Source organism: Parasteatoda tepidariorum, chromosome 6 (genome assembly GCF_043381705.1).
Source record: "Parasteatoda tepidariorum isolate YZ-2023 chromosome 6, CAS_Ptep_4.0, whole genome shotgun sequence".
Lineage (NCBI taxonomy): Eukaryota > Metazoa > Arthropoda > Arachnida > Araneae > Theridiidae > Parasteatoda > Parasteatoda tepidariorum.
In genome coordinates this window covers 45,690,650-45,717,731 of record NC_092209.1, presented here as the reverse complement: position 1 = coordinate 45,717,731, position 27,082 = coordinate 45,690,650, and the positions used below count along the sequence as shown (strand labels likewise).

At 24.7% G+C, this 27,082-nt stretch overlaps 1 protein-coding gene across 1 annotated transcript in view; it reads left to right on the top strand.

Moving 5' to 3' along the window:
- The window catches only part of LOC107443462 (misexpression suppressor of ras 6), a 203,971-nt gene that overhangs the window by 58,202 nt on the left and 118,687 nt on the right, over positions 1 to 27,082 (top strand). The window contains exon 4 of the mRNA XM_071181775.1: positions 15,353 to 15,453. Within this exon, the coding sequence (XP_071037876.1) occupies positions 15,353 to 15,453 (101 nt within the window). The remainder of the gene's footprint in view (positions 1 to 15,352; positions 15,454 to 27,082) is intronic.

The window sequence follows — 27,082 nt, the reverse complement described above, 5'->3', positions numbered from 1 at the left end:
TTAAATTAATTATGTAGGTGAAAGAAAATTTGCAACGAAAAGTTTCTCCCGTGTTATGGCGTCCTCTTAAGTTCTGTTTTGGAGAATAAACTACTCAAACATTGAAATAACATAATACTTTTCCTTTATTATTTTATTAACATTAAGACGATTTAAATAAAATAATGAGGATATTTATTTATTTAAATTAATTCGACACAATTTAAGATATAACTTAGGAAAGGAAAACAAAATATATATATATATATATTTTTTTTTAATTTCTAAAGAGCAAGGTTTCAGACATTTCAACATTTCGAGAGTCTAGATTTATATATTATTTTCATTTTAAAATTTTACTTAATAAGATTCAGACCTTTTTACTTCATGAATTTTATTGTTGGCATGCAATAATATTAAAATCATAAAATATTTATTATTTAAAATAAAACTAAAATAATTACACTGAGAGCGGCTGAGTAACAGGAAAATATTATTTGGAAGTCAACAAAATAATTGTAATTAAAGCATTTTTTTTTAAAAAAAGGTTATTTAATTTTCAATCATGAATACCAGTCGTATTTGAGAATTGTGTACAATGGGGGTCATCCGTATATATATTATGCAGGTATATAAGGGGGAAGTAGTCGTAATTTTTTTAATTTTCGTTGACAAAGGAAAGGGTACGGGTACTGCTAACGTAAGTAAGACATAAAAACATTCTATTTTTAATTTTTTAAATGGAAAAAAAAAACTAGGGAAAAAATTAAATAAAATTTAATTTGGAGAAATAAAAAGTTAGAAAAAAATTAATCTAAGAGTTTCAAATGGCAAAAATTTTGACTTCAGAAGGAAAGCACAAAAGATGCCTAAAGAATATCTTAGTCAAAATATGTTATTATAACTTAAGAATATAAATTTTGTTTAAGCAAAATTATAACTTTTATTTGAATTTAATCTTAATATTTAATAACTACAAAATCAAAGTTAAAAAAAAGGGGGTGCGACATAAAGTATGCAGTGAAAGGGTTGTGATTTGCTTATTTTTGTTGACAAGTCCAAAATTAGCAAAAACACGTAATATTTTAATGGCCTTATACATGGAAAAAATGTTAATTAGTAATTTTTTTTTATTTGATATTTAATTTCTGAAATTTTATTTATTAATTCTGAATTTTTTAGCAATGCTTGCTTCGCACGCATGTAACACATAAATATTAAAAAGTAAGCAAGTCTTCCGATTTATCACTTACGCTTGTATTTTCAACTAAATTATAAAAGGTTAATTTTGCATTGATAATGATTTTGATTCGTTGTATTAATCTTTTCAATTGATCATAATAATGACGCAGTAAGCATCATTAACTTTTTGTCTAAAAAAATATCAAATAGCTGTAATCTTCTTACAAAAACCTTGTTTGTTAATTTACATTACCTTGTTTGTGAATTTATTTCAAAAATATCTTATCGGTTCTTATCTTAAATTTATCTTATCGGTTTTACAATACCTTTGTGCACGTATTTGTCACAGGCTAATTAGAAAATCCAGCTTTTTGCAAACTGCTGACGTCATTTGATAAGCTCATTGTAATGAGCCTTGTTGGAGCATTGCTAAGGGACGTTGGAAGTTTGCAAAGAACAGGATTTTACAATTAGTATATGACATATACATAAATCAGACTTGTGCAAACATGCATAACTATTTTTTATACAATAAAAGATTATAAATAAAATATAAATAAAATAGAAATAACTTATCAAAATCCGCACCCAGAGTTCTGGTAATTTAAATCGTTATTTGATCCATACTTTTTTTAAGTAGAAACAATTTTTGACAAATAAAGAAATAAGAAAAGCTTTACATTAATTTATTAAAAATTGAAGTATAAAGCATTTTAGTAAGCATAAAAAAATCCAGCACGTTATGAAGTTTAATCTCTGTAAGATACATATATAGCACTTTTTCCCAACAGTTATATTCCAACAATTAACTCATAAAATTACTAAATGTAGGACATATTTGAGTACACGTTTACTTTTTAGTACATTATAGGATTAATCTTTAGTAATATTTTAATTGTCGTGCTCTATTTGTGACATACATAAACGGCATTTTTTACCAGCAGTTAAAGTGAATAAGCTTTCTTGTGTATAAAAAGTATATTTGTAAATAATTACCTTATCGAAGAAAAAGAAGTATTTTATAATAAAAAAATTATAAAAACTTAACACAAATTAATTAATTAATAGAGGGGAATAACGAATTTTTATTATGTTATTTTATTGTTCATGAATTATGAGTATATAATCTACAATCTTACTCTCTTTGTATTGTACTGTAACGGCGAGCAAGTATTTATTTACTTACATGTAACGTATTTTTCCCGATTGTTAGATTCAATGTATGACTTTCATAAGTATTTTAATACTTAAAATTATTTTATATTTCATGAAATAGATGCATGATATTGAAAAAAAACTTATATCATTTTTAATCATTTTACTAAACCCTTGCTCAGATTTTTAAATTGATCTATTTACATTAACTGCATAGATTGAGTGTGTACGTACATTAGTTTAAAAAACTCACTATTCTAATAGAAGTGCGACGCAGATGAGACAACGCTGTTCCTTTTACTTTTTTTTTCTGACCCTTTATTACAAACGAAAATTATTTTGGTATTTTTTTAGTATGAAAAAAAAAACAGTCTAATAGTTACTCAAAAATCTGTTAGGTTATCGGAATTACATTTGTACTAAAATATAAAATACAAAAAAAAAGTAGTTTAAAAAAAAAAAATTTTTTTTTGTTATTCATATTCAAACATTTATCAATAATTTTTTAAATAAAAGAAATTTCAATGATGAATAATTGCACCTCTTAGATCTAAATAACTGTAAATAAATGCAGTTTTGAAAAATTATTGTTTGGGAGTGAGCCTTGTTTGGAAGATTTTACCTTCAACGTAGAAAAAAGACACCGATGTTTCACTCTGTATTTCAAAATCACTAATTATTAAATGCTAAATATAATATTTTTCACTTATTTTTACTTAAATTAATACAAAATAGTGAAGAAAAAAAGTATGAAAAATATAAATAATAAAAATTAATAGGGTTAAGGGTTAAACGATTAGGAATTATCAGCATAAATGCAGATGGTATACTATATATCTTTGTTTTAAAATATCTACCTTACCTGCATTAGCTTAATCGGTAGTTTACGTTCAGTTTATCTTCCAGTTTTAAAAGAGATAGTAGGTAAACAAAGCATTAATATAATAAAAATAACCAATTGCTAAATGACTTTTTTAAAAAAAAAGTTTGAACAAGGTATCTGGGTCACTACTTGACCTTTTTCTCAATTAAACACCAGCTGCGAACAGATTAAACTACCGACTATTACTCAGAGTCCACTTGGCTACTATAGATGATTCAAGAAGAAAAAAAAAAAATTTTCTTCTTTGTTTTGTTTGGTTATTTATTGTTATTCTTCTTTCTCTGGACTCGAATAACATCGTTACTCAAGTAAAGGTAAACCGGTTGCACGTGGTCAGATGTAGAACTTTAAAATATTAGATAGGTAGGTCTCTAAATTTTACCGCATTTGGTCTGTCAAAATATTAGAGTTTCAATTGGAAACAGTTGAAGTAAGAAAAATTGCAGCAATAAATCGTGAGATTTAGCTCATAATGTACTCTTTAACGTTGCTATCGTATCGAGGGAAAAAAATTGCGTTTAATTTATTTTCTTAACAGCACAGTAAGTTCTATTTAGGTTTCAAAAATTTTTCTTTCAAGCTTTTCAATTATATTTCTAAAATATTACTTCGCAATGATTGTAACACGAGGCTTTTTAAAGATAAGCCACGTATTCATTTTTTCAAGGTCCCGCATTCTCAGGCCTCAAGAAGACATACCGGTATTTATTAAATATTAATTATACAATTAATTATTTTTATTTTCTAAATTTTTTCTTAGCAATGAAAATCTAGTTTTCTATTTTATCATATCGATGGGGGGAGAAATTCATCTTCACATTTCTAGTCCCCCCCCCCCACAAAAAATAAATACAAATTCATGTAAATAAATATTATGAAATTAGAAAATAAGATAGACCTTAAAACACAAAAATTCCTTACTTCTAAGAGTTAAACATTATTTACACTAAATAAAAAATAATCATAAATAATAGTATAAAGTTTGAAGGAAAAAAATTAAAAATTTTTTTTTAAGTTGTTGGCATGAATGAAGTTCGAAAAAGAACAAAAGAGAAGTCAAAGGAAATATTTCAATAATAAAGGCGAAAATTAGGATCTGTAGTAAATAATTTTCGTAGGGTTACTTCAGAAAAATAATATTTTATGGGCCCAACAAATGAAATTGTATAGTGCCCCCATAAAGTTTTTAAATATTAATAAAAATTGATACTATTACATTAAATACTATGAGTACGCAGAGAATGCCCCTCTCCCCCCTTGCCTAGGCTAAAAAACTACTTAACAGTTCGCTATGCAAAAATTACCACTCAATAAATAATATTTATATTTGTCTATAATTCTAGTTCATTGTTTTTTAATCTAGAAGAATTATAACAATACGGTAATTGTTTCTCTTTACATAATTTTGGTGAGGTTACAAAAAAAAAATTTTTTTCCCTTTTTACCTTCCTCAAAGTTGAGTTCTGGTTATTTAATCTAGAAGAATTATAACAATACGGTAACTGTTTCTCATTACATAATTTTGGTGAGGTTACAACAAAAAAATTTTTTTTCCCTTTTTACCTTCCTCAAAGTTGAGTTCTGGTTATTTAATCTAGAAGAATTATAACAATACGGTAACTGTTTCTCATTACATAATTTTGGTGGGGTTACAAAAAATATATTTTTTTCTTTTTTACCTTCCTCAAAGTTGAGTTCTGGTTATTTTCAGACTACAAGTAATTTAATTACATTCAGATGACAAATTTGAGTTTTTACGAAAGATATTAATCAATTATTTACGAACGAATTTGGATTTTATACCAGTTTTCAAAAGCTCTCTAGGATTATTTTGCCGGGATTAAAATCAGTAGAAATTACGAAGTATCTGTATTAATAGAATTTAAATAAACTGAAAAGCGTTATTTTAAAATAAAAATTAATTGAAATAGGTAATAAAGTGCGTCTTAATCCAAGAATTCGAACTTTTTTATATTTTTCAGAAACTCATTGTAATGTCATAGTCAAAACTATAGAAAATAAAGAAAATTTGCAACAATGGAATTCAATGACGTAAAACAAATTATCAAAATAATAATAATAAACTTAACAATTCTCCATTGCATAATAGGCCTAGGTGTTATATTGTAAAATATCGATATTTCTTTAACTTCGCGATATCAATATTTTAAAAGGTATTCTCACGGTACATTGAGCATATCATGTCTTTTAAGAAATAGAAAATGTACGTTAATTATTGATAACAATAAATATCGAATACAAATAGATAATGCATTATCATCGAAAATGATAATTAGATATCGTTCGATAAGATAATATCGCAAGAATAGACTTTATTATTCAGACTATGATTATTATAGAATTTAGGTCAGTATCGAATTTAGGTCAGTAATTCATTTTGGACAACGATAAAGATTGATTATAACATTTCGAGAATAATCGAAAATTATGGAAAACGATATTATCGTCACTGTTGATCAATTTCATTTGAAGAACATATTGGCAAATGTATAAATAAATTTGTTAAAATGAAAAAATATCGAGATTTTTTTGTAAAATATAGATATTTACTGAGAAATACTCGCTAAGCTACAATTCTGATATCACCTAGTCTTGTTGTATAACGTATTTTCAGCTTAGTTTCCATTTATTTTTTATTTACCCAATACATTAACAGCATGATTTTTTTTTTTGGCATTCTTGAAATTTTGCCAGGTGTTTGGATTTTCTTTTTTTCCCTCGAGTCAGCACTTTCCTGCACACACCTTTAAAATTGGTTTGTTGTTTTATTGGAATATTACAACAGGATAGTTCGCACAGACGATTACGAAATATAAATTTATTCACGAATGTTGCTTTGAATTTAATGGGTAGAATTTTAATGCGCAAAAAGAAAGAAAATATACTTTGAAACAGTGGGTTTGGAATGCGGAAGCCTCAGCCAATAAAAACTCATTAAATACGTGAAGGTCATTTTGAAACTGCAAATCATAATTCGAAAGAACAATTCACATTTAAACCAAGATCTATTCTAATTTCCATACAACGAACTTTTTGTCTTAGTTATTTTTTGTCGAATAAAATTTAACAAATAAGTCATATAATGGAGAACGTTTGCAATTATTTTTTAAGTATATATATTTATATAATACCAGTTCTTTTGTTCTTTTTACGGGGTGAGAAAAAAGGAAAATAATCAACAAGACAGCACTGAACAATATTAAGAAATCGTGCACAAAATTGGAAGACATGTACTAACATAATTTATAAAGCTAAAAAAATTCCAACTTTTATTTTTATTTAATATCATAATTTATCCTTCCCTGTGGCTTTATACGTCATAAGATTAAGAAATAAAAAAATTTTAGTAGTTCATCCCATTAAAATATAGATTAACTTTATTTATTAGGCATTATGCTGCAACTCAATGCCAGCTCATGAATTTACTATAATCAAGCAAATTTTTCCCTGATCCCCTTTGAGGAACCACAGTATCTATACTCAAATTGTACAGTAATGATGCGGTTTTAACAAGTACTAAATAAACTGATATAAATACTGTCCCTATATTAGTATATTTGCAAATTATTAAAACTGCTACAAGTACCATAATACGAGTAGTGCCTATTATCATAACTAATTAAAAATCATTGGCGTCAATAATAGTCTGACGATTTTTTATGTCCTGCCTTAACGAATTAGTGCAATTTTTTCATTATTTTTGCTTTGTAGTATATAGTTTATTTTTTTAATTGAATTAGTTCCTATTACGAAAATTAATTAAGCATAATTTTCGTCAATAGCAATAAGGTGATTCTTTACTCTTCTCTTAAATAAAGTAACACCATTTATCCATTAATTATGTTTTTTAGTACATTTTTTATTTCAATTATTATACTATTACAAAAATTAATTATTATTATTAATTAATCAATTATTATACTATTACAAAAATTAATTAAACATCACTGACGTCAATAATAGTATAACTCTTTTTTTGGTCCTCCTAAACGAATAAGTATCTTTTCTCCATTACCTTTGTTTTTAGTACTTAGATTTTTTTTTTATTTCAGCCAGAGCTTATTATCAAAACGAATTAAACGTCATTGGAGTCAATGATAATATGAAGATTTTTTTTTTACGCGTCTCCCAAATTTTTTGTGCTATTTCGCCATTAACTTTGCTTATTTATTTTATTTCCACAGCATATTTATTTTATTTAATTTTTATTTCAAGTAGTACTTATTACCGAAATTAATCAATGTCATTGGCGTCAATAATAGTGTACACGAAAATTGCATGCCATAAAGTTTGACGTCAAAAAAGATAACATAATAATCGTTCTTTTTTTTTTTTTTCTTTGGTATTTTAATTTAATAATAATTTTATGATTTACGTTTAACATTTGATATTATTTTATTATTTATATTATTTTGTTATTATATTATTTATTGTTATATTATTATTTATATTAACATTTGATTAACAATAATTCATTTAGCAAAACCTTGAGTTATGATATGGTTGGCAATAAAACAATTTACACTATTTGTTAATTATTAGTTTTATTTATCTACATATTATAAGACAACTGCTACCTTACTATTTTATGCAATCTCATTGGACAAAAAAAATCGCACATATTTATCAATATTCTTAACAAAGAATGGTACACTTAGTCATGTTTCTTTGATTAACAAGAGATACTAAGCAATTTAGCTATATTTAATTGTAAATTATTTATTGTTTAACGGTTTTCTTCATCAGTATTACTCCTTTGTTCATTTAATTTTTCATATTACTCTCAGTTGTTGTAATGTTCTTGATTTTGATTATTTTCCAAAATTAAATGCTTAAAACTAGAATTTTTATTCCTTAATTGCTAAGTAATAGTATACTATTACATTATTATACGACGCTTTATGATTAAGATGTTTAGTAACGTTGTAAAATAGGAAACTAAAAAAGTACCATAAACCAAATAATTATTGCAAAACTTCTAATTAAAGTTCTATAGCAATATTAAGAATAGATACTTTCGTTTCTTTTGAGCTTTTGCTACTTCAGTAAAAAATATTTAACGACTTTTTATAGTAACAAAAAATTTATTACGAATTGGAAAAAAAAAAAACAAGATCATTGATGGAGAAGTTTTAAATTTTAAATCCAATTGAATCGGTAAGAAAATGCAGTACAAGTTTTGGGACCTTTCTTTTAAATTGAAATAACTTTAAATTTGATATAGTATTCAATCTGTTTATCGGCAAGAAAAGGAAATGATTACGGAGCAATCTTGTTGATGGTTGCTCAGCAAAGCGAGCAAGTGCTTTAATAAACTAATTACTGCATAATTATTGATATTCTTTTGATATTTACAATAAAAAATATTTAAAACTTACATGAATAAATCGAACCAATTTCATTTGTAACTACTTAATTCTTTGCAGAGAAATGAATTACCTTAAAATAGATAATATTATCTATCTTTTTAAATTGTAACGAATTTTTTTTAAGCTCTCAACACTTATTCAAAAAATATTGCAAACCATTAGAATTGTAAAACTATCAGTAAATTCCAAACGTCTACCGTTTTTCAGCAACCAATATTTTTTAAACAACAGAGTGCTAATACATTCATTACAATACATTCATTACAATACATACAACAATACATTCTTTTACTTAAAATTCTTAATTTACTGTCGCAGTTGCTAATGTGTTACTTGCTAAAATCTTCATTCAAAATTTACTGCCACAGAAAAAATTAAACAAAGCTAGATTTTTAAAATTTTTTTTCAAAATGCATGTCGTATGTTAGTTGGTTAATCCGGCTTGTTACCAGCATTTTGCGAAGTACCTAAGCAGTTGAAAATATTCAGTATTTTCAAATTTTTTAAGCTCATTTCAATCAGCCAATATTTCTTTAAGCTTATGAGAATCTGAGAAAAAAATTTCCCGATAAGCTTAAATTTTAATGAATCTTGTGGACTCATCGCAAATGGCTTGAGATAAATTGTGCTAATTATGCTTTTGGTAATAAAAAAGCACAAGATTAATTTTATTTCAACTTTTTATTCAATAACCTTTGATTTGGTATGTTAGGTTTACGTTTATTGTATTAGGTATATTTAAAACATAAATTAAAAGCTTAGATGAAAAACATGTTGAGTTAGAAAATCAGCATTACATGTGAAGAACCTTAGACTGGTAAAAACATGTTGAGTTAGAAAATCAGCATTACATGTGAAGAACCTTAGACAGGTGTAAATCTATCTTTTTTTTGTGATAACTGCTTTATTTAAAAACTGAAGAGAGCAAAATAAAGTTCTTCAATCATTTTATCATAGTTTTAATACTCATAAGGCGAAATTTTTTCATTAAGACGAATGGTGAAATACACTGTAAAAAATTACTGATCAAATTAAGGTATAAAGTAGGGGTACTTTGGATTCATCATATCATCCACGCAATCCATTTTACCGTAAAATATTATACCGTAATTTTTTAGTAATAATTATTTAATTATATGGATTTCGTGATTTAAGGTAATTATTACTGTCAAAATTATGGTATAACAGATTTTTTGTTCCCTAAAAAAGGGATTTTACGGTAAAAAGTACCGGCACCCTGAATATGGTAAAAAGTACCGGCACCCCGAATATGGTAAGAAGCTCCGGCATTCTGAGTGTCGGTACTTTTTATCGTAATTTTTTACAATGTATGGCTTATAATGGATCACACAATATAGACAGCATTATTTTTATATTTTGTGAGGAAAAAAAAAGGTAATAAATCTATTTTTGAGCCAAAACACGTTAGTTGACACAGAGTTTTCTACATAAAGTAGATACTATAATGTAGTGTAAATATATAATGTAGTTCAGCTTATTATTCATAATATATATGGATAATAAGCAGATGTTACACTTATCTAGTTGTGAAAATAAATGTATTAAACTGATACTTCTGTTTACTATATTTTCACTTTCTACTACAATTCTGAAAACAAATTGGGGTCCATTACGTACCCCACTTCAATTTTCTATTTATATTTCCATAAAAAAAAAAAAAAAAATTATCTTCTTACAACTTACATTCTATTAGTAACCATATTTTAAATTATACTAATAAGTATCATTACGCTTAGCTGTGAAAAGAAAATAATAAAGTAGAATTAATTGATTTATGAAATAGTAGAAATTGGAAACTTATAGAATAGTTAAAGACAAACAGTATCAAAAATTAACAAATTACGATCTTTTTTATTTACATTAGTTAGTGGATAATCTCTTTATCAATAAGAGTAAAATTATGAAATGTTTAAAAAATTTTCAAACTAGTTAATGACAAATATAAGTGAAAATTAACGAATTCAATTCAATAGTAATAGTTTAAGACTTTAGTAAATAAACTGAAATGTATTTGACTAAATGTATGAATAAAATAAGATGAAAGAATATTTTTTAGCTAAATAGAAAGTATTTAAAATAGACATTTTTGCGAATTTCATACGAAACAAACTTAACAATCTTAAATTTCGAAAAGATAAGTGAATTAAAAATGAACTATGGGTAAGATATAATCTATATTAAATAAATTATTAATAACGAATCTAAGCATTTATGCAAAATAGTCTTAGCCAAGACTTATGCAAATATATAATAGTTAAAATTTTAAAAGTTAATTTATACTTGTAATTCTGATAAACTTCTATCGTTTTTATAAATTATTTAAAAGTTTTAATCAAGACAAAGATGCATGATATAAAATTATTAAAAAAAACACAGTTATCTTTAAAACATTAAGAACGCAAATTCTGATAAATTTAAGGAAAAAAATCATCAATATTTTTTTAAAAATATTTTACCCTTTTTTTTGAATTAGAGAAATATCTGTATCTTTATTTTATATGAATATGTATCAACATATCAATATGAGTGGAAATATTCTCCCTAATAAACAACTGAAAGTATTGACAGAAAATAATTGGCCATTCCGATTTTTTAATTTATACTATATTTGAATAATTTCAACATAATCAAACCAATTAATGCATTTATCATAAAATAAATAAAACGCGAAAAAATTTATAAATATACATAGACACGCATTAAAATAAATTATGAAAATTAATTTACTGATCCTTACTTGTTTTTTTTTATTTATTTATCTTACTTATTATCCTTACTTATTTTATAACTTTTTAATTTATTTATCTCGACTTATAATTATTACTACTTGGCGATTATATTTCCTAACTGTAACTACGATTTTGTCTATTTAGAGTAATAAGTAAAATTTTTGATTTTTCGAAGGATAATAGAATAACACTAAGGAATTGAGAATTTATCTGGCAAACACTAACTTATCTTAAAAGTGATAAAACATTTACACCTGGAGTTGACTTCCTTAATTAGAAATGAATTGTCTGTAATCATAAATAAAGGATTGCCGTAGATTTTCCTTGAATTATGTACACGGAAGGGATAAGAATATGCTGGGTCCATGATTCATCATGAATCATTCACAACGGAAGATGATGCACAATTAGAAAAGGAAAAAACAAAATATATTTGGAATTAGGTCTTTCCTGAGTGAGTTACTTTATTTAATGAAAAGGTTAATTAACTCTTGTAACCGATTTTATAAGTTAAAATCTTGATTTACAGATTTTTTATGTACAATTTTTTCAGTATAACTCTTTGTACGTGAAGTTAATTAGTAAATGACAAAAACGGTTATATGCGCTATTTTTGAATAAGGTATAGTTACAAAAATAAAAAAATATTTTTTTTTTTTTGAAAAATAGGACATAATATTCATAAAAGTTACATAACATGCGGTTACTTTTAATATCGCTTTTGAGCAATTTTTTTTAAAAACATTTACATTAATGTAATTTTCACTTACAATGAAGATAGGATTATAATTGGTGTCACTTGTGCAAAACCACATGCTTTATCCATTTTTGTACTTTTACTTGTGCCTTATTTTTGCCCATTTCTGTACCTCTATTTGTGATTATTTATGTCCCTTTTTGTGCCATTTATTTGTGCTTCATTCGTGTCGTATCTTTTTTTGAACCTTTATCTGTGCTTTATTCACGTTTTGTATTATTCAGCGTTTTTTTGTTACTTATTAATAGGACAAATTATAAATATTTTTACAAATTAACTTAATTTTTGTATAATTAGTTTAAAAACGGATGTTCGTGTTTGGAGATTGCAAAAATTCGAACCTGATTTAAGTTGCACAAAAGAATAATGAAACCTTGCTAGGCTTATCAATGAGATTATAGAAAATAGGAACTGTAAACTATTGTGAAAAAGTACTGTTAGCAACTGAATTAACCTAATATTCAAATTCAATCAAATTGTTTAATTTTGTTTAATTGTTCTTTTTCACCATTCATCAATTATATTTTGCTCGATTTCCAGTTTATCTTCGATTTTGTTCCCTGCGAAACAATTTTTTTTCAAGAAAACATCAGTCAGTGGAAAAAATAAAATACTTTTTTTTATTTATAAAAATGTGTCGGTATTACATTGAGTTTTAAATCAGGCATCTTTTGATAGAAAAAGGTTTATGTGTATAATGTTATTTTAAAACATATACGTTGCGCTAAGCACATTTTGGTTGTATAGATATGGAATGGAAATTGGAATAATAGATTAAAGCTGGTATATGACAATTAATGCATACAATGGATTCAGTAGATAGAAAGATAGGTATGCCTTGTGTAGGTATGATTTAGTAGATAGGTATGCCTTGTGTAATGATATTTAGAAAAATGAATGTTTATTTTTCATTTGATTTTACGATTCTCAACAAATCATACCTACAAGCGAAAAAGAAATTAACATAGTCAATTCAACTAAATCAATATTGCAAGTTACAAGAAATATATATTCGAGCAAAAATAGCTAAGGTTGTCTTTGATAGGTATTTATTTACATATTTGCAGCATGCATGAGTAAATATGTTACTATTTATGTTAGATTTTGAATTTTATAAATAATTAAATGCTAGTAGATAGCGTCAAAAGTTAATAAATTTGATTTTTTATAAATAATTAAATGCTAAAAAATAGTAAAATGATTTTTATCTTCAAAAATCAACTTTATGTTTCTAGAGCAAAGCAATAATTGCTGTTAACATTATAATTTACTTAATATGTAAAAAGTATCAGTAATAAGTTGAAATGTTTGCGATTTTATCATTTTAACCTATTAATCATACACCATTTATAGCCTGCTCCAATTGATTACATTAACTTATTATTATTCACAATAATTTCATTTCCAAATAATAAAGGTCTTTTGATTACTTATGATGATAGTTATTTGGTTATTAATTATTCATAATAACCATCTTAATTGATTAGATTGAATATTTTGAAGAAAGTAAGATTATGACAATCACTGTAATCAATTTTATAAAATTTGAATGATTTTATAATATCAACTAACCATTCAGTTTATATGTATTATACACTAATCAGATGTTATACATATCAATACCGTAAAATAACCAATATATATGCAATATGCTAATACATATATATCCAGTGTACAGTTACTAACTACCATAAAATTACTTTAATTTTATATCTTGATCTTCTTAGATGTGTTGTTTTAGTTAGAACACCATAATTTAAAAGATTCTAAGTGTTATACTAGAATAATAAAAAAAATTGTGAGAGTCGATACATGTTAGATGATGTTCGTAAGATGAACAAAGTATACAAGTTTAACACTAAGTGATTCAAGCTTAACTATTAATCATTACAAATTAATTAACAATGCAAGTTTACCATTAAATTCGCTTCATTTATAATTTTGATTATATGTTATTTTATTGTAAACACTTATATTTAAATGAATTCTTAGAGTTACTAGAATAATAGAGAACAATATTTATTAAGTTTAAAGTTATGCAAGTTTAACAATAAATTATTATGAATTTATTAATATTTCAAGTATACCATTAAATTCATTTAATTTCATAATCTTGATTATATGCTATTTTAGTTTAAAGACTTGTATTTAGATTGATTCTTAGTGTTACTAGAATAATCAAGAAATGATGAGAGATGATACATGTTTTATCACAGTTTTTTAGGTGAACAATACTTATTCAAGTTTAACTCTAAAGTTATTCAAGTTTGACTATGAATCATTACTAATTTATATACAATGCAAGTTTATTAAATTCATAATCTTGACTACATATTATATGGTAGGAGTTGATTTATGTTTGGCCGGAATTTTATAGGTTAATAATATTCCAATTAAGTGAATTTTTAACAATATAAAATTTAGCAATTTTATAATTAAAAACCAATATTTTTTAAAAATTTTTTTACCAATATATAAATTACTTATGTTCAGAGAAGAAAATGTGTATTTATTCAAAAATGAATTTTGTTTTTGGTCATATAAAATGTGAATGTATTTAATACGATGTTTTACTACTTATTTTCGTTTTAAAAATATTAATTTGTAAAATTTGCATTTAAGTCAATTAATATACTTAATGTAATAGTATATTTATTACATATAAATAAATTTATATTAAACTCAGTAGATAAACGAATACTCTGTGATTAATGTAATATTATTTTTGTGTTTCACAATAGCTTAAATATTCTTAAAAATGCATTTATTTCGCAGTTTTTTCTTTTTTTAATTTTGGAATGACAATTATTTTCTTTTAACAAGAGTATATTACATAAAATTCGAATTACAATTGAATTATAATAAATAAAATAAGTTATTTACACATTGATACAAATTCATAATATTTAATGAAAACTATTCATTGCTTATTTCATTTAATGTAAGATGAAGTAAGAATAACTCACATAAAATTAAATTAAATTACAATTATTAAAAAAAATTAAAATTATAATTTGCACAAATTATCTCTCCTTTTATTATTCATAATATTTACAATATTCCGTTTTATCTATTTACAATATTTATGAAATTCTTATTTACCTAATCACAATATTACCAAATTTAACTACATTTAATTTATTATAATATGTTTTAATAAAAATAATTCAATAAAAAAAAATATATATTTTTTAAAAAAAATGATTTTATTAAAACCATTTCTTTGCTTACCTAAAATTTATTTTTTAAATTTCAGAATCTCACAGATGTTACAAACAAAAGACGAGAGCAACTGTCCGAATTGAAGTCCATCTTCCAATGTGTTCGTGATGGTCAACCCTTAAAACAGACCGCACGGTGAGTGAGTTAACCACGCATACATAATCACGCGTCGAAAGGGTTTAAAAAATACAACTCGTTCTTTCAGAATTTATGCGTCAGCACTTTCCATGTTCGAAAACTAATTTAGTAATCCATTTATTTCAGACGTATTTAGCCAGAAAAATTTTCCATTTATGCTTCCAGGCGAATTATAAATAATTTTTTTTCCTCTTGAAGTTCCGGTTTCGTAGTCTGGAATCCGCCATTTTTACGACGGGGATGCGTATTACATATCTGCTTGCATATTTATGCTGGCTGCTTGCTGAGCGAATGTATATATTTGATGAGAATAGCGTTGTTTGTCAGCGCCCTCTATTGGGAGCAACGGTAGGCAAGGTATTAGGAGTTTTTATTTTTTAATGATTTTCCCCTCAATTCTGTTTTTTTTGATTGAGGTGGAATTAAAAAATTGCTCTGCGGTATTAATATTCTTGTAAAATATCAAAAGACTTGTATAGTGTAATTAAAGAGAAAGATAATACTAATTTAATCAAGTTAATTTAATTAATTCATCTTTATGCTGTTTCCGTTTTAATTAAAAAAATGGATTATGCTTAATAACACTGCCTATTTGAAAAACGTTTGGAATTTTCGACATTTTTTTTTAATTTTCTTACAAAGTGTTTAGCTTGGAATTTTTTATATCTTTTATTTAATTAACATTAAATGATAAGCTTAATAAATTAAAATACTATGTTTAAAAGAAACGTAATTTTTCCGTTTTCATACTAAAAAAGAACAAAATTTTGTAACGTTATTTGAAAGCAGTAAAATGTTTACTTTAAAAAAGAAGTAGTGCTTTATTTTAGAAGGGTGCGGAATTAAGACTTTTTTTTCTTCTTTTTTTTCATTTTTTTTTTTTTAATCAAGAATGTCTTAATAATATTCTCAACCTAATGAGATGACCTTAAATATTCAAAAAATTAACTGCATCTGCTTCAGGCAAGTACAAAACAGTTATCCTAAAATTACAAGCAAACATTATAAAAAATGTTTTTTGTCAAAACTTTCAAACGAAATCGGTTTAATCATTGCTAGTTATGAAACAAAATGTTAAAGTTCATATTGTAATAAAAAGAAATTTATAACTAGCAACAAAACTTATTTTGATGAATCTGATACATCTAAAATTAGTTTATTCATGCAGTAAATTAGTTTATTAGTTTATTCAGTAAGAAAAGTATTAAAATAAGCTTCTACATTTCAAAAGAATTATTGCTGTAGAATAACTTGTTATCCATAAAGTGTCCAAAAACTCTTTTTTCATTTTTAGTTAAAACGTAACTGTAAAAAAAAAAAAAAAATGCTTTTAAAAAATTAGTAGAATAGTTAGCAACCCAAACGTTGCATGTCTTATTTCATTCAGCTACTATATCATAATCTTTCATAATAGAAAACAATTTCGAAAGGAATAATAGAATAATTAGTTACTTAAAAGTGTCTTAACAAATTTTAATTCATTCCACTGCTTTGAAATGATTTTTAAAATAAGAAAATGGATTACAGAAGAATAGCAACGTAATCTATTTTTGTAAAATAACCTATTATTATACCCTATTACTCTAAATGATCTTATCTTATTTTATTCAACAACTGAATTATAATTTTAAAAATAGGAAACGATTTCGAAAAGTATGCTAGTAGAATAATTGTTATACATAATAGTCTTAATATTTATTTTATTCCGTAGTTTAAGCAAAAACGTTAAAATTAGAGAACTATTTTGAAAAAGAATGGCAAAATAATGTATTTTCTAAAAGAGTCTCATTTAAATCAAAATTAAATGAAAAATTCCAAAATTGAAAAACCGTAATTTAGAATTGCTTGTTCTTTTTCTCATTTTAAAAGTATTTATTGTTTGTAAATGAAAGAAGGCTATACTTAATTCAGCTGTAAATTATTTTACACAGACGGATAGGCTAATTTAGTTTAACATATTTCATTTTATATAATAATAAAAATAAAAATTACAAAAACTCTCTATACTTTAACATGAGGACACGAAAACCTTTATAATTATGTTCCTTTTATTGTGATTTAAATATTAGTCTTACTATTTATCTTTAACCATTTTTTTCCCTTTATATATTTTCCAAATTACTTTGTCCTCCTTTTAGATTTAAACGGATTTTTGAAGCTAAGTTGAACTCAATTAAACTGCGATTTTTATTAAAATGAGCGCAGAAAACAATAAAAATTTCATGTTCTGTTTAAAGTTCTTTAGCACATTTTTTATACATTTTTAATTAAAACAGGAATTTGCGACTAGACTTGAAATAAAATGGAAAGAAAACACAATAAGAGTGTGGTAATTACATTCATATGATAAAGAGATATGATTCTTACTATATGATTAAAAAATTATATCACATAAAACTAATTGTTTAGTTAATAGCGTCTGTTTTTTAAAATATTTTGTAGAAAATTTTTCTCCTTTATTTAAACATGTGTACTTAAACTGAGTTGGAATCTGGGACTCGACCAGTTATTAAAAGGCCCCAAGACACTTTTTCTTAAACAATTACATTAAAATAATTTTTAAGGTGAAAAAAAAAAATAAAGATTATGGAATACACTTGTTTACAAAATGTTGATGTTGATCCAAAAGTCAATTTCAAAATTATCGTCTAAAATTTACAGTAATACATATTTTTAATTAATACTATTATTTATTTAATTGAAGTGATATTTCAATCAAACTGATATTGATATATGACTCGCTATAAAAACTAGGTTTGAAAAAAATGGACGCACAATAAGAGTGATGTTTATATGATTTTGAGATATAATTCTTACTATATGATTAAAAATTTACAGCACATGAAACTAATTAATTAGTTAACATCATTTTTTTTTATTATTGTAGAATATTTATCGTTTTTATTTGAACACGTATAACTTAAACTGAGTTGGAATATAGGACTTGTAATAAAATGGCCACAAAGCATTTTCAAATGCATAACTTTCTTAATAATATTATTTCATAATATTAAAATTATTTAATGATAAAAATAAATATGGTATACATCTGGTTATAAAATATTGAAGTTGATCCAAAAGTCAATTTCAAAAGTCAATGCCTTTTTTTTATTTTTATTATTGTTGAATATTTGTCGCTTTTATTTAAACATGTATAACTTAAACTAAGTTGGAATATAGGGCTTGTAATAAAATGGCCACAAAACATTTTCAAATACATAACTTTCTTAATAATATTATTTCATAATATTAAAATAATTTTATGATAAAAATAAATATGGTATACATCTGGTTATAAAATATTGAAGTTGATCCAAAAGTCAATTTCAAAAGTCAATGCATTTTTTTAATTTATTATTATTGCAGAATATTAGTCGTTTTTATTTAAACATGCATAACTTGTTGGAATATAGGACTTTTAATAAAATGGCTACAAAGCATTTTCGAATACATAACTTTCTTAATAATATTACTTTATAGTATTAAAATAATTTTATGATAAAAATAAATATAGTAAGATATATAAGATATTTATAAGATATCGAAGTTGTTCCAAAAGTCAATTTCAAAATTATTGATTAAAATTTACTGTCTTCACGGGATTTAAATTCATTTTGGAAACGGAGCATATTACCATTCCTTATCTTGTAAGTCACCAGGTTAAATGTAAGTTGCCAGATCCCTAATCCTAAACGCTCAGTCATTATTTTTAAAATAAATGACTCTTCGTTCCTTTTATATTTATTTATTTATTTTTACGAATGTGACATTCAAACAAATTACGTTTGCAGATGTCGTAGCAACTTTAGTTCCGAACCGCGAACGCATAACAAAGTTTCGATTGTGAAAGAAAGCAACACTAAACCGATTATACATTTGTAATGCATACATTCGGAAAAATTCTAGTGTTCAACGCCCCTCTTTCCAGAGAATATAAATAAATACAGAGTCATCCATCATGGGAGAGTATTCTAAATGTAAGTTGAAGTGACATTTGGTATAGTATTTACAGACTTGTTGAAGAGATTGAATTAGATACAGTGTGTGTTTTTCCTACATCTTCAGCTTAGAAAGTAGTTGATGGAAAGGTGTTAAGAAGACTTTAACTGTAACTGTTTTAAAGAAGAGGGTAGTGATTGTTTAGTAAAAGATGTGATTTTTTTCCCCTGTGATTTTCAGAATCACATTGCACTTAAAAACATATATATATATTTATTTTCGCATTATTCTATGTAATATTTTGAATTTAGTTGATACTAGTTAAATGAATTAAGTTAAACGAAATGTTAATTTTTATCCGATCTGTTTCAAAACTAAACGATTTTAAACAGCTTTGATGTAGTTCGCGTTGCAGATAAGAATTTATTTCTCTCTTTTCGTGACTTTTTTTAATATTTTTTTATTTATTTATTTCAAAATGTACAAAATACATTTTATTAAAAAAAAAAAAAGTAGCTTTCGAAATATTTAGACTTCTTTAAGGCTACAGTGGACTCCTAAAATCGTGAAAATCACTCGAAAAATCGATTTTCTAATTTTGACCATTTTATATTAATTAAATTATATAAAATAGCATATTAATTATGAAATCATAAGAATTTGTAAAACATTTGACAATATTAGTGTTACTTTGCTTTTTTTTTAATTACAAAAACTTGTTATTGTGAGGGCTTTATGTAGTGTTTCTCAAAACAAAAATTTTGCATCGAACTGGAAATTGAAATAGTTCCATGAGCTATAATTTTAATGACTATTCCATGAAACTTTTTTGACTCACTCTCTAGATCAGTAAAAAAAAAATTTGTAGAGAAAAAGTTAAAAAGTTTCATAATAAGGAACCACAACATATTTATAGTCATTTCAATGCTCCAAAACGTTCATAGAGGGACGATTTTCATGTTTTTTTTTTTTTATTTTTTTTATTTTTTTTTTACCGAAACTTGTTTTTTCTACTCTATATGGAAATTAGTAGAAAAATGTGTGAGTTTTTTCCCTACAATTTGAAGAGAAATGTAAATAGAGTTGAAATTAAAAAATAATCTTTAAATTTAAGGAAAAATTTAGCGCAAAGGAGCTTATTTAAACTTTAAAATAAATCGACAATTTTTTTGAAAAAATTTAAATTTTTCATGTTATAGCATGAATTATGTATCAAATTATTTTTTTATATTCTCTCTCTAAATATAAACAATCGCTGCAAGTTACAGCATTGTAACATTATTTTTTAAGAAAAACTGTAGAGAGTCCACTGTAGCCAAAAAAGATTGAATTAGGCGCAGTGTGTGTGCTTTCAACCCTTTTCAGTTTGAAGTAAGTTGATGCAACTATTTAAAATAAAATGTCACTTTTTCTTAAATTTGGTTCAAATTTCAAACGTTTACAGGCCTTGATCAGTACCAGTTGCACTGTAAGAATTTATTTGTTTATTAAATTTTTTTTCGAAAATTGTGGCTTATTGTTCAAAATAAATAAATAAATATATGAAAACTCAAAAAGTGAAAATTTAAAATTTAATAAATAAAAATCTTTGAGTGTAATGAAAAATATCAGAAATTATACGCATAAGTTTTTAAAAGGATTTGTTGAAGTAGTTAAACAAGAAAAATTGACCCAGAATTTAGTACGAAAACATAAAAGAGAAATTTCAGTTTTCTTGAAAAAAATCCTACAACTATCAAAGATTTTTTTTTGTTATCAAAAGCAATTATAAGCTATTCAATATGTTGTTTAATATGTTAATTAATATCTTAGTTTATATATGCTATTTAATACGTCAGTTTATAAGTTATTTATCATGTTAGTTTTAATACGCAGAAACGTAAAATTTGTCAGTCTCTTATAGAGAAGATAATGGTGAGGATATAATGAATGCGGATGTAAGTTATTTAAATGCAAGTCCATTGCATCTTATGACTAATGAATAATTTTAAAATGTAAACATTAATTTTTTATCAATGTTGTAGTGCAAAAATAAATAGATTCAAACAGCAGAACGTTAATTTAAAATGTTGTCAGTTTTTTTTTCTCAGGCCAATAGCCTTTTTTAACTAATGAATTCGAAAAAGACACACAATATGGAGAAAAAAAATTATAAATAATTAAAAAACATTTAAATTTTGTTATCTAAAATAAATCATAAACTTTTCTCTTTTTTTAGTAAATATTTTCGATTTTGTCTTTCAAAAAATAACTCAATTTATCAAATTGGTTCAAGAAATAAAGCCTCATTTACGTTAGAAAAGATCATTGACAGTGAATTCTGATTCTTTTTTTTCTTTTTTCTTTTCTTTCTTTGTTTTTTTTTTTTTTTTTTTTTTTTTTTTTTTTTTTTTTTTTTTTTTTTTTAACATTTTTGCTTACGATAACTATAATGATGGTCATCAGAGTTTAAAGTTGAAAGCCAATTTGCAACAGTTTAAATATATAGCCATTTATATTATATAAAGAAATTAGATATGAATAATTATAAATTAAGCTGTAATTATTTTAAAAAGATTGACTATTAATGCATCTTTATATAATCGTATAATTATTTTGTTGGATTATTTTGTTGGAATATTTTCCCAGAAGAATAAAATTAATAAAGCGATATTGATGACAGATCTAAGATTGATCGATTTTTAAAAATATGTTGATTTATTCAAAAATTGTTTTTTATAAATCTCTATTCTTTAGCGAAATAATTTTAATTCCATATTATTTAAATTTTTTTATCCGTTTGTTTTGCTAAATGTTGCACAAAAAAAGAATTTTAGATTTAGTTTTCTTACATGTTATTTACAAATTAATTTATCATAATTATTAGATTTTTTTTCAAATGAATGAAGTATTTTAGTCTTATTTATATATTTTTATCTCCATAGTTTTTTTCTCTGTAGTTCATTCAAATTTGGAATAGAGAAAGAGTACTCCGTAAAAAAAAAAAAAAAAAAAAAAAAAAAACCGGATTAAATTCCGGCGAAAAGTACTGGTACCCTGCGAGCAGCATCCGTAGAATTCATTTTACAACAAAATCCATTTTTACTGTAAAATTTCATGCCTTAATTTTTAAAGTAATATTTGTGTAATACAGTGATTCAGTAATTTTACAGTAAATATTACAGTAAAAATTACGGCATATCAGATTTTTTCAAAATTTTGTGATAAAAAGTACTGTGGCACTCTGAGTGACGGTAATTTTTACCGTAATTTGATACGGAATTTTTTTCAGTGTACACTGTATAAAATAATGGTAAAAAATATCGGAATCATTCGTAAGTCCATTATACCGTAAAATCTATTTTTACAGTAAAATATTATACTGTAATTTTTGCATTAATATTTTTTAATGGTATTCATTCAGTTATTTCATGGTAATTATTGCTGTAAAAATTACGGTATATCAGATTTTTTGTTGCGTAACATGTTCCAGTAAGCGTGGGTTTTACGGTAAAAAATACCAGCACGCTAAGTGTCAGAAGTTTTTACAGGGATTTTATTCGAAATTTTTTACATTGTAGAACGAATGTAGGCGAAGAAACAAAAAAAAAAACATGTAAATAATTTTATGTTTTTTTTTAATTATGATTTTTGTGTTCGACAGAACAAATAACTATTTTTTTATTGTGTATTTATTTTGTAGTGTTATTTAATTGGTAATATTTTTTTCTCCAAAAAGAATAAAGCAACAGTGAAGACTGATCTAAGATTGATCTGTTTTGAAATGTACGCTGATCTAATCTAAAATTATAATTTATAAATCAGTATTCAACAAAAAAATTTAATTCTGTATAATTTTGATGTTTTTTTATTTATTTGTTTTGCTGGACATTGTTTAATAAAACGAATTTTAAATTTAGTTTTATTTCACGTGATTTATTTATTATTATTATTTGAACTTTTTAGAGATTAATGAAGTATTTTATTCGAATCAATTTTTTTTGTTACCTTCATTTTATTCTCTGATGTCCGAATTTCGAAGAGAAAAAGAGTAGGCTGGAATTAAGAAACACAAAAAATGTAAACTAGTTAATATTTTTTAATTACGGATTTTAAATTTGATAAAAGTAACAAGCGTCGTTTAGGAAGAAATTTTATAACTTTGTGAAATTTTGTAAAACTGGTTTTCTGGATACAGCAATAAAAAATTGCTGAATAAATCATATAATATAGAAAATTTTTTCAATAATACATTGTTAGACGGACATTTTATGAAGAGTTTGATGAAATTCATTCATTCATTTTCCCCTTCGATACTAAATTTTCCCCTATGGTTTCAAAAAAAAAAAAAAAAAAAAAAAAAAAAAAAAAAAAAAAAAAAAAAAGAGAGAGAGAAAAAAAAACTTACCTTACCTTGTAAGATATTTCTTTAGCCTAAAATTTTTTCCTGTAAATAATACCTCATATTAAGAACATTTTTTATTTTATTTTTTAAAACAGAAAATTAAAATAAAATATTTACGACTCCTGTATAGTATAACTAATGTTTTCTATAAATGATAAATTTGGATCTATTACACAATAATATCTGTTACAAGTAACCATGACTTTCAAAAGTTTTTTTGCAAAATATCTGTTGAAAGTTACAATTCGATTGTGATATTAAGTTATTGTTTAGTTTGAACTGGTTTTTACTAACACTGAAAAAGTTTTAACTTTTTGTATGGATAAAGGATGTATGTTAAGAATATAATCAGCTGATATTTTAAAACAGATATTTGTATTAGTTACTATTTAAAATCGCTTTAGTTGGGACATGTTACACGAAATTCGACATTAGACCACATCTCGTAAACACAGATAACACTATTGGAATTCGAACATGAGCTTAGTAGTGAATTACTAAGAAGAAATTTTTTTTAATTGTAGCTTTTATTTTATAACCAACGAAATGTTTAAAGAAACTGTTATAATGTTTTGTTTAAAGAAATCTTTATTTTTGCAGGTGGGTTGAGATGGAATTAAAAATTTCCGAAATTATACAAGCACCTCTATTATATTCAGATACATAGTTCATATTTACAAACTGATTTTTTTTTTTATTAAAAAGAATTATATTATATGCTAGAATATTTTTAGCGACTAATTTTAGCAATTAAAATTGTTTAATATCCTTATCACAAAATAAAATCTAGAAAGACTGTTATAAATGTTATGAGTAATTAAGTGCAGTATAATACATGCGAAATGTTTGGGGGGAGGTGAGGCTGTTCAAATGCTACGTAAACACTTAATGGAGGGGAAGGGGTTTACGATAAGATTATTTTTGCTGACTAGGTGGATGAGTTGCATGAGCAAATGTTCTTACACAAGGCATTAAAATATTATTATCAAGGTGTTTTTTCTTGTTTTTGAAATTCAAAATAAAAATATCGTATAAATAAGTTTGAAAAAATTTCACTTGTGAAAACGTTGAAATTTTAATTTAATTTAATTTTATCTTTAACTTTGAAAATTATTAAAGATTACTGCATTAATAATCTAAGTTAAAGTAAAACCCAAAGGAGTAGGTGCTGCAACTTTCTTGCGTAAGCATGAAGGGAATTTGTGATTTGTCAAGTTTATTTATAATTATATAAAATTACGTATATAAATATTTTCCTTACAAAGGGGAACAAAGAATTTATATTTGCGCAGGTTAAATTTACTAAATTAATAACAGTATTGAATGTTCCTGTTATAGATTCATATTTTTGAAAGACAAACTTATTGTGTGTATTTAATTACAATATATAAAATAATGAAAGTGTTTACGAGCGTTATTCCATCAAATTCCCTTTTCTTAAAGTAATCCGTTTATTTGCATTAAACTGAAAAGCCAATTTCCGAGTCGCAGTCGAAACAATTTAAATCTTAGAGCAATGTTTTCGTACGTAAAGAGAATTTCGTTAAGTTTAATTCAAAGAGTTGAAAGATTCTAATGTTAAAATGAAAATTACCCTCCTTTATTAAAATACATCAGCTACAGTAAACGATATTTGCATTCCTTGCAATAACATCTATAAATAAACAACAACGAATCAGATGCTTAAATGCGAATTCAGCTTAAGCACTAACCCTCGGTCATGATTTTTATTCCAGCGGAAATTATACCCGTTGCCAGTTCCACAAATTTACATTTTCTCGGAAATCGTCTGCGCGCCTTCTGTAAATAACTCCCCAACACATGCGGACTCATTTACATTGCCATCCATAACAAGCTGAGAGATATCTAGTTGCAGACGATGCAGATGTTCGCGCATAATTTAATTCATTTTTATTTTTGTCGCGTCAGTAGTGCGTGCCTTCTTACTGTGTCTCGTAATATTTTAATGTATTCCTCTGTTTGAAAACGCGTTTGAACTTTTTAATTAAAAGAGACCGCGCATTTTTAAAGCAATTTTATGTGAAAAATGTTGCCTTGGCTCGTTTCTGAATGCCTTCTTTCTTTTCTTTTTTTTTTTTAATAAAAAAAAATTCTTATTCTAGTTATGAATGGTAATATATATGATGTTCTTTAAGAAAAAGAATTTTCCATGGAAAGTTAAATTGCACTTAGATGATCTTTAATGATATTAAATTAGGTTAAGTTGGTTGTAAGAAAACTATGCCATCCAGTTTAAGAACGCATATTTATCTTAAGATTATTCTTTAGAATTTCCATTTAAATCCTTTTAAATTATATATTATTTTTGGAATGCAAACGAAAGGGAATCAAAAATTAAATTAAGTTTACTTAATTTTGTTTTCATTGTATATATATATAAATCCCTAGAGTGAAACGATAGTGATTTCATTCTTTTAGAATTTATTTATTTTTATTTGACACTACTGTTTTTAAGAATATTATTGTCATCATAATAAGATATAGGAAAAATTACCCAAATGATTATATTTTCTATAAATTATGTGTACTTATTTGTATAAATTACAAATTATTGCTATTAAAGAATTTGAATCTCGAAACAAGTCAATAAATGTGTCATTTAAAAAGAAAGATTTGAAAATAGTTTATTTTGTTTTATTTTATTTAATTTTTTTATTATTAAGAAAATGTTTTTTTAACGGCCTACTTTTGATATCATTTTCTAATTTCCATTTCAAACTTGTGAATATAAAAGTTGCATTTTTGGTATTTTAAGAGAATTTAATTTTTTTCCAACAATAATTTGTAGTCCTAAATATGTCCTTATTTGTATTATTAGAATAGCTTAAAGTAGATTTTTTAAATTTACTTTTGAGATATAACAGAATGCATTATTTTTTTTTTTTTATACAGGAAACGTTTAATTGATTCGTTTATTTAGGAATAGTTTTAGTATTTTCTAGAATAAAGATTTGCAGGTGAATAAAATGAGTAATATTTAACGTACTTTTGGCTATTTTAAATTATTTTACTGCAATAATTTGTAGCATTTAATGTCTCTTGTGCATTATTGCTAATAATATTTTTAAATTAAAACAAAAATGTGTATATATATATATATATATATATATATATATGTAACATAAAAAGCTTCAATTAATCTTTTTATGTTAGTTTCTCTGCTATAAAACTTCTTCCTAATTAATTATTCTATTTGAAATACTTTCTCACACTTTTAAAAGCCACATCCTGTTCTTAAATCTATTTTTGGCTCAACTATGCATTTAATTAAGAGCAGGACAT